The following is a 15,297-nucleotide window of genomic DNA, read 5'->3' as shown; positions in this document are numbered from 1 at the left end:
TCATATCTCATCGCCAGCTCTCCTTCCTCACACAGAGACTGCAGTGTGAGGAAGAGGAGAGCCGATCGGCGGTAAGGGGACACAGAGGAATGTAATCAGGGCACTGATCACCAGTGCCCTGATTACACAAGAGGGGAAAAAAATGCCATAAGTGCCCGCCATCAGTGCCCCCCATCAGTGCCCACAATCAGTGCCCACAATCAGTGCCCATAGTGCTGCCAGTCAGTGCCCATCAGTGCCTGCTCATCTAGGCACTGATGGGCACTGACTAGCAGCACTATGGGCACTGAGTGTGGGCACTGATGGTGCTGCCCATCAGTGCTCATCAGTGCCGCCCATCAGTGCCACCCGTCAGTGTCCATCAGTGCCACCCACCAGTGTCCATCAGTGCCTCATCTCAGTGCCCATCAGTGCCGCCTCTCAGTGCCCATAAGTGCCGCCCGTCAGTGCCGCCTCTCAGTGCCCAGCAGTGCCACATTGCAGTGCCCAGCTGTGCCACCTCTCAGTGCCCAGCAGTGCCATCTATCAGTGCTCATCAGTGCTTCTTATCAGTGCTCATCAGTGCTGCCTATCAGTGCCACCTATCAGTGCTCATCAGTGCGGCATATTAATACCTCCTCATCAGTGCCACCTCATCAGTGCCCATAAGTACCACCTCAATAGTGCCCATAAGTGCCACCTCATCAGTGCCCATCAGTGCAGCCTATCAGTTCCCATCAGTGCCGCCTCATCAGCGCACATCAGTGAAGGAGAAAAATGTATTTATTTTCAAAAGGTACTCACAGAAAATAAGAAAAACTTTTTTTTTTCAAAATTTTCTGACTTTTTTCTTTTTTTTTGCAAGAAATATAAAACCCAGAGGTGATTAAATACCACCAAAAGAAAGCTCTATTTGTGTGAAAAAAATTTCATATGGGTACAGTGTAGCATGACCGCGCAATTGTCATTCAAAGCGTGAGAGCGCTGAAAGCTGAAAATTGGCCTGGGCAGGAAGGGGGTAAAAGTGCCCAGTAGGCAAGTGGTTAAAGACAAGGTCATTCTTAGTGTTGTAATGATAAAAAAATGCAGCACTTTTATCCCTTTGGATGTGCAAAATTGCTTAAGATTACATCTATAAAAATGAAGTTCTTTGCAGTGGATGCTTGTAATTTGACATCAAATTATTTGCAGAAAAAAATGGGAAAAAGCAGTAAGCTAATTGCATGAACGGGGTCTGAAAAGTTCTACATAATACAGAGTACTGTTGAAAGACTGGCAAGGAAAAGAAATTTAAATTTCCTTTCGTCGTTTTAGAAAATTATAATGGATGTAAATTAAAACAGAAAGGTTGTTTTTTTTAATGTTAATTTCAAATTTCTTATATATTTTAATTACATATTTCAATGAAATTTAAATAGATTTTACCTTTTAAACAAATTGTGGGGTTTGAATTGCATTTTCAGGGTTTTTTTAATACTTTCATTCAGAGTTACAGCATAATGTTCTTTTATGCATGTCATCTCTGGTTCAAGCTCACCACAAAGAAAGGTGTCAGTGAAGGCGACTGACAAAATTACTCTTGCTGATCTACTACATTTTTTTGATTACCTAAAAATGCTTTGTACAAATTGGCATAAATTATATTTGAATGAGCTGCCTCGGTGTTATTTTGGAAAAGTGCTAAAATGATGGGCCTGAAAATGAATACGCTTTCAAGGGTCATCTATAATGAGGGAGTTCATTCTTCAAAGTTGCTTTACCGGTGAGTATGATGGCCATAGGTCTTTAATGGACATATTTATATCAAATTTGTCAGGAACTGAGGGAATTTCTTTCATGAAGTTATTTTCTGTCTATGCAGATTTGAGGTATGCTTAATGATATCCTGTTGCCAGACTATTTAGTTCAACAAAAATCTTCCCATAAGATTATATGTGCGTTTAACATAATGTTTGCAAGCTATTTATCTGTAAAAGCCTCCCTAGCTAAGAAATCAAAAGCCCAGAAAATGATGCTGGGCACAGCCATCTTGGATGTGATGTCGGCACCCCCAGCAGACTCAGAGGTGTCACTCAGTAGGATTCCTCGTCATCACCTCTACCCTCACAGCTACATACAAGTTTAAGTCAGGAGGTGAGGAGAGGATCAAAGGAGCTTTGCCAACACAGACAGTAATTAGATTCTCCCGGTAGAGGAGAGAGCTTTGAGGTGGCAGAAGGGAGCGGGCTGTGCTTGGTAATTGAGTGGAGTGGTTGAGCTCCTTAAAAAATTCAATACTCATGACAAGTGAATGAAAAAAAACATTTTACCCCCCCCCCCTTTTTCCCCTGTCTTCCGACCCTGTGGCCTCCACATCCCTTCTCCCCCCCTTCCTTCCCCCCCTCTTCCTCCCCCTCCCCCCCTTTTTTCCCTCTCTCTTCTTCCCCTTCTTATTACGTTTCCTTCATCCCTTCCCCCCTTGACTCCCACCGCCGCTCCCCCCCCTACCCTTCCCCCCTCCCCCCCCTTCTCTCTTCATCACTCCTCCTTCTCCTGTCCCCTCCTTCTCCCTCCCCCTCTCTCCTCTTCCTTCCTTCCTTATTACGCTCCCTCCCAACCCTTCCCTTCCGGCCCCCTACCCTCCCCTCCCCTTACCTCCTTCCCCCTTCTTCCAATTCCCTCTATCCCCCCTTCCTCTCCCCCCTCTTTCCTCTATACCCCCCTCATCTCTTCCCCCTCCCTCCCCTCCCTTACTCTCTCCCCCCCCCTTCCTATGTATCTCCTGCCTTCCCTCCCCGTTTTTCCTTCCTCCCCATTTCTCTCATTCCTCTATTTTCCTACTTCTCCCCCCCCTCCTTCCCTCCCCCCTCTCTCCCTATTGATGCCCACAACTAAATCTTTATGTGCACCCATGCTGGCGGACGTATACTGCAATAGGTGACACAATACATCCTGAAAGATCTGCCCAAGTCTCTTAATGGTATAATTGTATGACAATTCTACATGCTGTACATATCCGTGTTGCAATTTGTATACCCTTTCTTTGTTATACCATGTCATAAAATGTAGTGTTCCTTTTAAACCTAATAAAAACACTTTAATGGAAAAAAAAAAAAAACATTTTAGATGCAAAACATACACTGAACAAAATTATAAAGGCAACACTTTTGTTTTTGCCCCCATTTTTCATGAGCTGAACTCAAAGATCTAAGATTTTTTCTATGTACACAAAAGGCCTATTTCTCTCAAATATTGTTCACAAATCTGTCAAAATCTGTGTTAGTGAGCACTTCTCCTTTGCCGAGATATTCCATTCACCTCACAGGTGTGGTATATCATGATGCTGATTAGACAGCATGATTATTGCACAGGTGTGCCAAAGGTTGGCCACAATATAAGGCCACTCTAAAATGTGCACTTTTTTTACACAGCACAATGCCACAGGTGTCGAAAGTTTTGAGGGAGCGTGCGATTGGCATGTTGACTGCAGGAAAGTCCACCAGAGCTGTTGCCCGTGAATTGAATGTTTATTTCTCTACCATAAGCCATTTCCAAAGGCGTTTCAGAGAATTTGGCAGTACATCCAACCGGCCTCACAATCGCAGACCACGTGTAACCACGCCAGCCCAGGACCTCCACATCCAGCATCTTCACCTCCAAGATCATCTGAGACCAGCCACCCGGACAGCTGCTGCAACAATCGGTTTGCATAACCAAAGAATTTCTGCACAAACTGTCAGAAACCGTCTCAGGGGAGTTAATCTTCATGCTTTTCGTCCTCATCAGGGTCTCTACCTGACTGCAGTTCGTCATTGTAATCGACTTGAGTGGGAAAATGCTCACATTCTATGGTGTCTGGCTCTTTGGAGAGGAGTTTTCTTCACGGATGAATTCCGTTTTTTTTTTAGATCTTTGAGTTCAGCTTATGAAAAATGGGGGCAAAAACAAGTGTTGCATTTATAATTTTGTTCAGTATATAAAGTAAGATAATATAGCATGACAGTACACAGTGAGAGTACAGTACATATTGTATCATACAAATAGTATGTAGAATACAGGTGTGTGAGTTAGATCTGCATATGTAGGTGACAGAAAGGTATTTCTAGCATAGTACATACAATGTTAAAGTATAGCATGAAAAACACAGTCCAGTCTAGTTATGACTCAACCTGTACATGACATTTCTGAGAATCCAAAGCAGGCAATATACTATTTGCAAGGTTTGTGGATGCCCTAAAATATTGCTGTATTTGATAAAAAAAGGGGGGTAAAGAATGGTGTGAGTGAAGGGGGGAAGGGGAGGGAGAAGGAGTCAATGTGACTCTTTATCAGTGCAAGTGTCTTATTCAACAATCCAGTCATGGAAAGCAGACATGAGTCAAAATATTGACCAAGCAGCTCATTTTGTGCAATTATTCTGTTTGAACAGTTTCTGGTGCCGGCAGGCTTCCCAAGTCCCAGGCAGTGTCCAATTCAGAGATCCATTTGGCAAGGGAGGGTGTGGTTGTTGATTTCCAGTATCTTGGGAAAACCACTCTTGTGGCAGTAAGAAGATGACATAGGGCATCTTTCCTAGCCATCCAGATTGAGCCCAGGATCATGCATGGAGAGCAAGGCAATCCTAGGGGATAGAGATATTTGTGTCGCTATTACTTTACAATAAATGTTAAAGATTTTTGTCCAGAAGGCTTGTGAAAAGCATTTAAATACTTGTGCTTTTACCTGCAATTTTAAGGTTAGTGACTTGGTATTTTTTACTGAAAATCTGCAGCCCAACATGTCTTATGTTTTTGAAGCATTGGGAAAGGGAAAGAACCTTTTTTAGTTTTTTTTTTTTGCTGTTGCCCTAGTGGACATATTTCCCTCCTCCTCCTGTCCCAAAAACACAACAGCAAGTGAGATTGAAATTACCAAACATACCTTTACTCTTGTTTTGGTCACAGATTTGGATTTTCCCTCATGCTTTGTCTTGGTATTAGGCAAACTGGTCAACATTGTTAGTTTAGTTTGCGGGTTCAGGCTGAACCCACTACCAACCCTAATTATCAGTACAGTGGAAACATAAGTCAACTAGTGGTAGTAATAATAAATGTTGGGTAGACATATTAGTTGTACAGGTGTGGAAAGGTCATGAAAAAGATAATGGTAAGGTAACATGTATGATAAAGTCGCCCTCCACCCAAAATGTGTTTTCCAGATTTGAGTAGAGTGCGGAAAGATTAAAATCTCACTATACCGTATGTTCTGGTGACTATTGGTGACCATTTTGCAGCTGTCACCAAAACAAGATAAACTATAAGAGGGTTCTCCTATGGGGTCACCAGTTACAGTGGAAACTATTAACAAAACATTTGCCACCTGTCATGACTCTGGATCAGGAAACAAAGGCAAGTCTCTCTGATGGGGAAATAAACAGAACTGAAAACCTTGCAGAGGTTCTTCACCTTCCTCACTCTAAAACCAACAAGACAGCTTGAGCAAGAGTTCTATTAAAGTAATGATATCAGCAAGTGTTTCTTTTCTCAGTTTGTAAAGAGTATGTGAAATGTTTGGCACTTTACGGGGGCTATGATTGTAAGATATTTGTTTTTCTAAGTTTGGGGCGATGGTAATAATAGATTTTATGGTTTTATAAGGTCATGGTGATGATAATGTAAGATGATAATGGTTGAAGTTAGAGTTATCATTTTATTTTTGTAACTTCACGGCTTTTCTTCAGAGCTGAACCAGGAAATACAAACGATGTCACATCAGATACCATGTAAACGAAATACTAGGTGGCATATCTGCTTTAAATCTGTCTTTAGATAACCTTTTTCAGCTATGACCTAATTTCAAATTGTCTTTGAACTCTCCAATTTAGCTATTTTATAAACAGATTTGACTGCAACCATAGATGTACTTGTATTGCTAAACAGAACCTGTTAACCAGTCATAGATTTACAATAAAGCTTAACTCCAGGCAAATACATGTATGGGAGCGGTGTTGCATGCTAGACAATTTGTATCCTGTGATTTACAAAACTCTGTCAAAAGCGCAGGGCAGAAAATCTAATTTTTCTCTGCTGGAATTTCACTTTCACATACACCTCTCTTCCTCACCCCCACCTTGTGCCTGGACAGTTAAAGGGGAAGCAGCCAGCCAATAAGCTAATTTCCCTGTCACTTTGCTCTCCTATTAGCATTGTTCTTGCACTGCAGCACATCTGATTGGCTACTTGTGTTGCCACTCCCTCCCTCTCTCTGAGTTGCACTGTGAGATAGACTGCAAGAGGCTGCAAGAAGCTAATAGTCAAGAAGTCTAATTCAGGTATTCAAAACACACTGTTTCATTTACATTGTTCCTTTTCTTTCTGTATGTGGACGATGGCACTGTATTTAATTTAATAATTTGAAACATTTATTGTTGGTCGGCTCTAGAAATAGAGATCAGTAAGTGAGATCAATTTTTGATCTGGAAGATAGGTGAAAGCCACAAATTTTTACATAAATACAATAAAACATCTGAAAAAGAATGGTTGTCGCCTCATTTCTTGTTCCATTCTTCCTTCTCTTTCCTTTCTTGGATCACTTCCTTCAGGTATGGCTCCAGGTAGCGGACATCCTCTTCATATTTCGTCCATTGTTCTTTGGGCAAGGTGGTCTTTTTCAAATCAAGGTCCAGAACTCTCTTGATGCGGAACACTCGGTCGTCATATACTTTGGGTGGCAACCGCTTAACAGCCTCCTTCACGTCGTCGTTTTCATACAAAACGTCATCATCACGCATTAGTCCTAGTTTATTAAATCCAGCTAGACTGTAGTACCACTTGTTTATGGTGCGCATCATTCGGCGCGAGACTACAACTGGTGCCATGGCCGCCATCTTTCCAAGTCCTGAGCTACAGCCCGACGTGACTGTATTTAATTTAATAAAAAGGAATACCTTAGTAACTTTTGTCCTAATTTTTGTACAGCTGTCACACAACTCAGCTCTTTCCCAGCCTTCCTGCAGGGAAACCTAAGCAGGAGGAGCATCTATTCCTCTGCTGCTGGTCACATGTTCAAAAAAAAACAGCCTTTGGGATACAGAGTAAAAATAAATAATTATTATGAATAAACTGTTCTAAATCCATTATACAGTACAAATATACAGTATATTTTAAATCAAATATTTATTATTTTATAACAATAATATGATGTGTGTGGATTTCTGCCAGTTATGCCAACATGTGTGACTATAGTCACATGGGCTGCTCAGATGTGATAGGGAGGAAATGCTCAGCATAGAAACTCCCTGAAAACAGAGCATGTGCAGAAGCTGCCAACGTGCACTTCTAAATCCCCAACTGCATTGGGGGCATGATCAAAAGGGGAGATAAAGTACAGCATGATCAACCAGGATTTTCTTTGCAGAATACAGAATACATTTTTTTTATAATGTGGGTTTGGTGACACTTTAACTGCTTGCATTAAAAAAAAAAAAAAAAACATGATGCAATATTTATAACTAAGCTGTATTTATTTGTGTCTCTTATATCTGCATGGAGTTTAGATTTAGTATGTGAAAAACCTACAGAGCCCTGATTATCAGTGCTGCCTTTTAGTGCTCATCAATACCGCCTATCAGTGCCCATCACTGCAGCCTATCAGTGCTGCCTACTAGTGCCTGTCAGTGCCACCCATCATTGCCGTCTATCAGTGCTGCATATCAGTGCCGCATATCAGTGCCACCTATCAGTGTTCATCAGAACCGCCTATCATTGCCCCTCAGTGTCACCTATCAGTGCTCATGAATGCTGCCTATCAGTGCTACCTATCAGTGCCCATCAATGCAGCCTATCATACATGCCTATCAGTGCCCATCAGTGCTGCATAACAGTGTCACCTATCAGTGCTCATTAATACCACCTATCAGTGCCCATCAGTGCTGCCTAGCAGTGCTCATCAATGTCGCTTATCAGTGCCCATCAGCGCAGCCTATCAGTGCCTCCTCAGCAGGACTGTGATCTGTGTCTCTTTCATACAGCTAAGAGTCTGCACTGACAGTTCCCTCTCCCTCTTCCCTTGCACAGGTGGGAGAGGAGAGAGATGATCTGCTCCTTCTCTTCCTGCCCCTCTCCTCCTGTGTGTGCACCATGGGAAGTGTGAAACCCAGCAGCCGAATGATCAAAGTCAACTGCTTAGCTACACACTTTCCGTGGTGCACACGGGAGAAGAGGGATGGGAGGAGAAGGAGCAGATCGGCTCTCTCCTCTCCCATATGTGCGAGAGGGGGAATTGTCAGTGTTGGCTCTTGGCTGTATGAGAGAGAAGCTCTCAGCTCAGAGCCCTGTGGCAAGCAACCCCATGTGGGCCCCTGCCAGTGGTGGAATGCCAGGGTCAACTCCCTTTGCGACCCTGGTAGTTCCGCCACTGATATATACTGTATATTCTACACCTGTATGGAACTACTAGAAGCAGAGGTTCTTAGATGTTCATTTCTACTCTTTCTTAAATGGTTGTATTTAAACACATACAATGAAGCATTATAAGAACATATGCCTTAGCCAGTAATGTATTTATTGGATTTCTGCAATCTTTTTTTTTTTTTTTAAATAAGAAGTATAAATTGTGCTTACTGTATCTGATTTTAATCAGTTCCAATGTAAATTTACAGAATAGTTAAAAAAATGTGAATCCTAACTGAATGAGATATAAGTGTTGATTTACTAAATCTAGAATGCAAAGTCTGGTCCAGCTCTGCATCAGTACTGATCTGCTTCCTGTTTTTTTTTTTTGTCAAAGCTTAATTGAACAAACTGAAGTCACAAGCTGATTGACTACTATTCACAGCTGCACCAGATTTTAAACTTTCCAGTTTTAGTAAATCAACCCCATAATTTGCTAAAGCACTGTATATCATTAACAATAATTAGCAATAAGCCACTTTCTTGCTGTATTGTGGAGGTGGGTGAGGAGCACGCATAAATAGAAAGTCTTGGAAACCTCAGCTGGTTGAAGAACAATGTTCACTTTATTAGTGCATAATATGACATGCAAGGTAACCAATTATTTTTGGGGGTATTGGCTCCCCTTTTTTTAAACACTTTGGTAGCATTAAACCTGTTGGTCATGGGCATTGCAGTGTCCTAATTTAATGGGTTTCTGGAGTGTCTTCTGTGTCATTATCATAATAGGATTGCAGTGCCCATGACCAACAGAGCCATGAAGAAGGAGGAGCCCCATTTTTCCAGAAGTGCACTGATTATGTTTTATGCCATACATTAATAAAGTGACAATTGTTTTTTAACTGGCTGTAGTTTCCAAGTTTTTTTTTTTTTTTATTTACGCATAGTGCTCCTCAACCACCAGGACAAACTTCACATTCGGGATGGGACCCACTAAAAGTATCCTTCATGAGTTAAGCCACCACAAGGCCTACACATCATCATCCAGGTCTAGTGCTACCTCACATGTACACTACAAAACTTTCTGTCTTTAGACACTCCAATGATAGGTGCATTGCATCTCTCAGGGTGGAGAGTCTGATATTAACAACAGCAAATTATACCTGCATAATGTATAACGAAAGGACAAGTTGGAAAACCATGTAAAAGGGTGACAATACAGAAGTGCATTTGCAGAAAGGGTCAGAGCATTTGTCATCTTGTAACAGGAAGTGCCCGAAAAGCAAAAAAGCACCCTTGTTTTAGATAGGTATTTAAAATATATATATATATATTAATAATATTAATAGTAAAAAATGCAAATTTTGAAAAATTGAAACCTACTTTTTAAAAGTATTACTTTATGCTGCAGAACTTGTGCTTTATATAATTGTACTAATATGGTTTTATTATGTTTCTTTTATATAGGCTTATATAAAACTGCAAAAGTATGAGAATGCTATAACAGACTGTGAGTGGGCATTGAAGGTAAGAGATCAATTCTTATGCGTGACATATAGAAAACATGGCCCATCAATTATGTTCAAATTAATCCAATATGAAAGTTTACTTACCTAAAACAAAAAGGCAAAATCAAAAGTGTTCTATGAGCACGGCAATAAATGTAGTAAATATATAGCACAAGCCTTAAAAAAACAAATTGCTACCCTGTGATATCTAAAAAATGTACCTTCGGAGGCAAATTCACAGCAATCCATACAAGAATACACAACTATCCAATACCAGATTTTTTTTTTTTTTCCTTCAGATAGGCAATGGTCCATGTCTAAAATGTAGGCACCAACTGACCTGTTAGCAAATAGCTTTGTCCTGCTCCTGCATTGTCTTGTTCTATACCTGAAAAAATGGGGCTTGCCAATCTTCTCATGATTTAGTAGAATGGCCTTGCCAAAATACAGTAAGTGTCATTCCTCAATTCTTGTAAATTATGTAAACAATTCCTATTAAACTACTCTCTCTATTCATGATATTTCTGAAAACAGTTCAGGCAACTATCAGCCAATATACTGTATATGGCAGGTTAAGAGACCGAGAGTGGGGAAATCCTTCTCGCTGAGCCATTGTGTTCTCCTGGCAGGTAAGCCGTCCTCGCCAGGAGAACACAGCGACTACTGCTAGGGGGTATACCAGCAGCTAGCAATAGTTGCAAAAAAAATCCGACAAGCTTTTTGCACCTAAGTTGATTGGTCGACCAACTTGGGTATATTCAGCCTGCCCATACACGGTTTGAATCTCAGCCGATCCCTGTTGAACCGGCCAAGATTCATACTATCTATGGCCAGCTCTACTCCTGCTTTCCTTGCAAAATCTGCTGAAGGAGTGGGGCTTACCAGTGTAAAACTATACACCTATGTACAGTATGCATCCTGATTAGAGTTACTGATTGGAACTGCCATGCATCTCAAATGTCAAGCACTGCCTTTGCAATTTCAATGCATGAATAGCAAATGCAGCATTAGACAAGAAAGCCTGTTGATATAAGCGCTACTATTTCTTGTGTTTCCCATCAGCTATCATTTTTCAGCAACTGTCAGATATATAAAAAAAACACTCCACTAATTAAACCAATATTTATAACATTAAGGCTCGAGTGGCCCCTTGATGGAAATTTTCCCAATACAAATTGAATTACTTTATATAGGTCATGCGTGTTGCTTTAAGAGGGGATTAGGAAATTGGTTTCCCACTTTTCAGTCTTAGTAATGCGTGACTGGAAGGCTGATTATTTATTGTGGAGGAGGAAATGACGCAGGTAAGGAGATACAGCCTGTCATTACATGTGTAAAGAATTCATTATTCCTCTTGTGTAGCATTAGAGCTGTCACTGCATTAATATGTTGTCTTTATTACTCAATCACTTTTTTCTGTAAGTGTTCGTGAAATATGTCTGTGACATTACACACACATGTAGAGTTGTTATCTTAAACATGTCACGCCTTCCGCTGACAGATAGCTTTATATAGAATGATCGTTTCTAGTTAAAGAGGATTCAGATATTTTTTAGCTTGATTTCAAACTTAAAGGGTAACTCCACTTTCGCAGGGAAAAATGAAAAAAAAAAAATAAATAAATAATAATATAGCATGTACAGTTGCTACACTTTCGCAGGGAAAAAAGGAAATGAAAAATAATAATAATAATATAGCATGTACAAGTGCTATATAGGTCATTTTGTAATTGAATATTATTAAAAATTACCTTTCCCGTTTAATCTGCAGTGCTATAATTTTCTGTAAAAAATGCTATGCAAAACGACAACCTGGAGACATTCTGTATGCAGATGGTGTACAGAGCGCCCCCTAGAAATGTAATTTCCTGTCTGTGTGATTGGCTAACTGATTTTCCCAGAAGTCTGTACTAAGCTACAAGTCAAATTCTGGACATCCTCTGCAACAAAAAGATTATTTTTGGTGAGATACTCCCAAAGAGAAATCATATCTAAAGGGATTCAGACCCTGCCACTCTCCTCATTAGAACACATTGCAGCAGCCGATTGATAATTATGAAGTCACTCCCTTTTTTATTCACTTTGCGTGTGCACACAGACAAAAGGCTATTTATTCACTAACAAAAGAAATCTGCAACATCGTTTGTTAAAATCCTTGCAATGTACATGATTCACCCAGAGCGGAATATTTTTTCTCAACAAAAAGTAAAGTTACTCGTTAAAGACATTTTACCTTAGGTTTCTATTTTTGTACATTTAATTTTTTATATCAATTTTATTTTTTGGTATCTGTCAGGAGTATTTGATACAGATTGAAGAGTACTGGGCAGTAAATAGGTTTCTTTAAAACCTATAAACAAAAAAATATATAAATATATATATTTATTTGTGTACCTGCTCTGGTGGACCGCTGCTAGTTCTTTTACTGTATGCTGGTAGCTTAATGTGATATTGTACATATTGCATATATATATATATAATATTGTGATACTTTAGGGGGATGTTAGCTCAAGTGTAGTGCTTGAAAAAACAGACAGTTGCCCTTCCGGAGGTCCAGCTTCATAAAGCAAACAGAAGCAAAACGCAGCCTCCTGGCTTTACAGTATCCCACCTTCCCTGGCTCCTAGCCCAGTAGAACACAGTCTTTCTCAATCCAGAACATGGGGATGTTCACATGCTGCTCCAGCAACAACTGTAGTTGTTGGCCTGGGCAGCACAGACTCAAATCACTTGCAAACGCCTGGAGAGAGGTGTAGCACGAAACCCTGCAATGCCCTTGATTATCATGGGTGTACACACCTGCACACTCAGCCTGCTGGTCTCTAGCAAGACCTGGACAAGATAGCTCTTTAAACTCTTCATAGCCTCTGGACTCTGTACCCTGATATGGGAGTTAGAAAACCTGGAGAGACCCGAATAACTAGTTTTCTCCACTCTGAACTGAGCTTTTGGAGTCCCCCATTGCATTTGGGAGAACCCTGTGTTACCTTTGCCTATATCTATATATGTATATACAAAATATCTCACAAAAGTGAGTACATCCCTCACATTTTTGTAAATATTTTATAATTTCTTTTCATGTGACAACACTGAAGAAATTACACTTTGCTACCATGTAAAGTACAATACATGTTGGCATTCCTGGTTCCCTCAATGAACTGTAGCTCCCCAGTGTCGGCAGCACTCATGTAGCCCCAGACCATGACACTCCCACCACCATGCTTGACTGTAGGCAAGACACATTTGTTTTTGTACTCCTAACCTGCTTGCAGCCACGCACGCTTGACACCAACTGAACCAAATTAGTTTATTTTGGTCTCATCAGACCACAGGACATGGTTCCACTAATACATGTCCTTCGTCTGCTTGTCTGCAGCAAACTGTTTGTGGGCTTTCTTGTGTATCATCTTCAGAAGTGGCTTCCTTCTGGGACAACAGCCATGCAGACCAATTTGATGCAGTGTGCGGCGTATGGTCTAAGCACTGACAGGCTGACCCCCCCACCCCTTCAACCTCTGCAGCAATGCTGGCAGCATTCATACGTCTATTTCCCAAAGACAACCTCTGGATATGACATTGAGCATGTGCACTCAACTTGTTTGGTTGACCATGGTGAGGCCTGTTCTGAGTGGAATCTGTCCTGTTAAACCGCTGTATGGTCTTGCCCACTGTGCTGCAGCTCAGTTTCAGGGTCTTGGCAATCTTCTTATAGCCTAGGCCATCTTTATGTAAAGCAACAATTCTTTTTTTCAGATCCTCAGAGAGTTACGTATTTGCCATGAGGTGCCATGTTGAACTTCCAGTGACCAGTATGAGAGAGTGTGAGCCATGACACCAAATTTAATACACCTGCTCTCCATTCACACCTGAGACCTTGTAACATGAACAAGTCACACGAGGGAGGGAAAATGGCTAATTGGGCCCAATTTGGACATTTTCACTTAGGGGTGTACTCACTTTTGTTGCCAGCAGTTTAGACATTAATGTCTGTGTGTAGAGTTATTTTGAGGGGACAGCAAATTTACACTGTTATCCAAGCGGTCCATTTACTACTCTACATTGTAGTATCGTAGTGACAAGTGTCATTTCTTCACAGTTGTCACATGAAAAGATATATATATATATATATATATATATATATATATGTATATGTATACACCGACACATGCATCTCATCTCATACAATTAGAATATCATCAAAAGTCCATTTATTTCAGTAATTTAATTCAAAAAGAGATACTCATATATTTTATATAGATGCGTTACACACTGAGTGAAATATTTCAAGCATTTGTTTCTTTTAAATTTGATGATTATGCCTTACAGCTAATGAAAACCCGAAATTCAGTATCTCAGAAAATCAGAATATACATATGACTAAAAAAAGGATTTTTGACACAGAAATGTTGGCTTACTGAAAAGAATGCCCATGTACAGTATAGTATGCTCTCAATATTTGGTCAGGGCTCCTTTTGCATGAAATACTGCATCAATGTGTTATGGAAGCCCATGTTGCTTTGATAGCGGACTTCAGCTCATCTGTTTGTTGGGTCTGGTGTCTCTCCTCTCAATGGGATTTAGGTCAGGCTAGTTTTCTGGCCAACCAAGCACAGTGATACCATGATCATGAAACCAACCAGGTACTGGTACTTTTGGCAGTGTGAGCAGGTGCCAAGTCTTGCTGGAAAATGAAATCATCATCAAAGCTGGTAAGCAGAGGGAAGCATGAAGTGCTCTAAAATTTCCTGGTAGAGGGCTGTTCTGGCTTTGGACTTAATAAAACAGAGTGGACCAACACCAGCAGATGGCATGACTCCTCAAATCATCACGGACTGAGAAACATTTTGCATTTCATTTGGAAATCAATGTCCCAGAGTCTGGAGGAAGAGTGAGGAGGCACAAAATCTAATTTGCATGAGGTCCAGTGTTTAGTTCCCACTGTCAGTGATGATTTGGGGAGCCACTGGACATAAACACGCTGCCCTTGTGAGATGTGTGTGGGTGCCAGTTAATTGTTAATGGTACCCTATCTGCATCTCACAAATGCAGCACATTTGCGGCCACAGAACCAATAGATACTGCAGTACCATGTGGTTAGGTGCAGGATATTCTGCTTGCACTACTTTTTCTCCATTCTGTTGTGTTTGGAAGCCCAGAGAAAAGAGCGGGTTGTCAAAACTTGAACACACACATTCCAGTGTGAACCGGCCCTTAAAGTGGTTGTAAACCCAGTCAAGTGACTATGCCCAGGTGATACACAGAGATGAAACAAATCCTCCCACATAAGTTGTACTTGTTTATATGCAGTCACTTCTCCTGTGGAGCCTTCTAAAACACATGTATCAAAGGATTTTTCTCAACTTCAGCAGGCAGGGGCCGAGAATCTGATGCCACACACACTGCAGAGCTAGAGCACAGAGCTCCAATGATACTGGAAACCCAAGTGAGGGAAACACACACACA

At 40.9% G+C, this 15,297-nt stretch overlaps 2 protein-coding genes across 2 annotated transcripts in view; one reads left to right on the top strand and one right to left on the bottom strand.

Moving 5' to 3' along the window:
• TTC12 (tetratricopeptide repeat domain 12) overlaps positions 1-15,297 on the top strand; it is a gene marked incomplete at its 5' end in the record, with an annotated part of 180,982 nt that overhangs the window by 46,653 nt on the left and 119,032 nt on the right. The window contains one exon of the mRNA XM_082273683.1: positions 9,795-9,854. Within this exon, the coding sequence (XP_082129809.1) occupies positions 9,795-9,854 (60 nt within the window). The remainder of the gene's footprint in view (positions 1-9,794; positions 9,855-15,297) is intronic.
• On the bottom strand, positions 6,344-6,847 carry LOC309568095 (cytochrome b-c1 complex subunit 7-like). The gene has a single exon (XM_082273684.1). The coding sequence runs from the start codon at positions 6,821-6,823 to the stop codon at positions 6,485-6,487; it is 339 nt and encodes a 112-aa protein (XP_082129810.1). The 5' UTR covers positions 6,824-6,847; the 3' UTR covers positions 6,344-6,484.

Source organism: Pelophylax lessonae, assembly GCF_965119305.1.
Source record: "Pelophylax lessonae genome assembly, chromosome: 12".
NCBI classification, from domain to species: Eukaryota; Metazoa; Chordata; class Amphibia; order Anura; family Ranidae; genus Pelophylax; species Pelophylax lessonae.
This window is presented reverse-complemented; position numbering and strand designations above follow the sequence as displayed.

Bases quoted from the DNA above. Each gene is read 5' to 3' on its own strand.
- LOC309568095 (XM_082273684.1), bottom strand. From the start codon at position 6,823: ATGGCGGCCATGGCACCAGTTGTAGTCTCGCGCCGAATGATGCGCACC.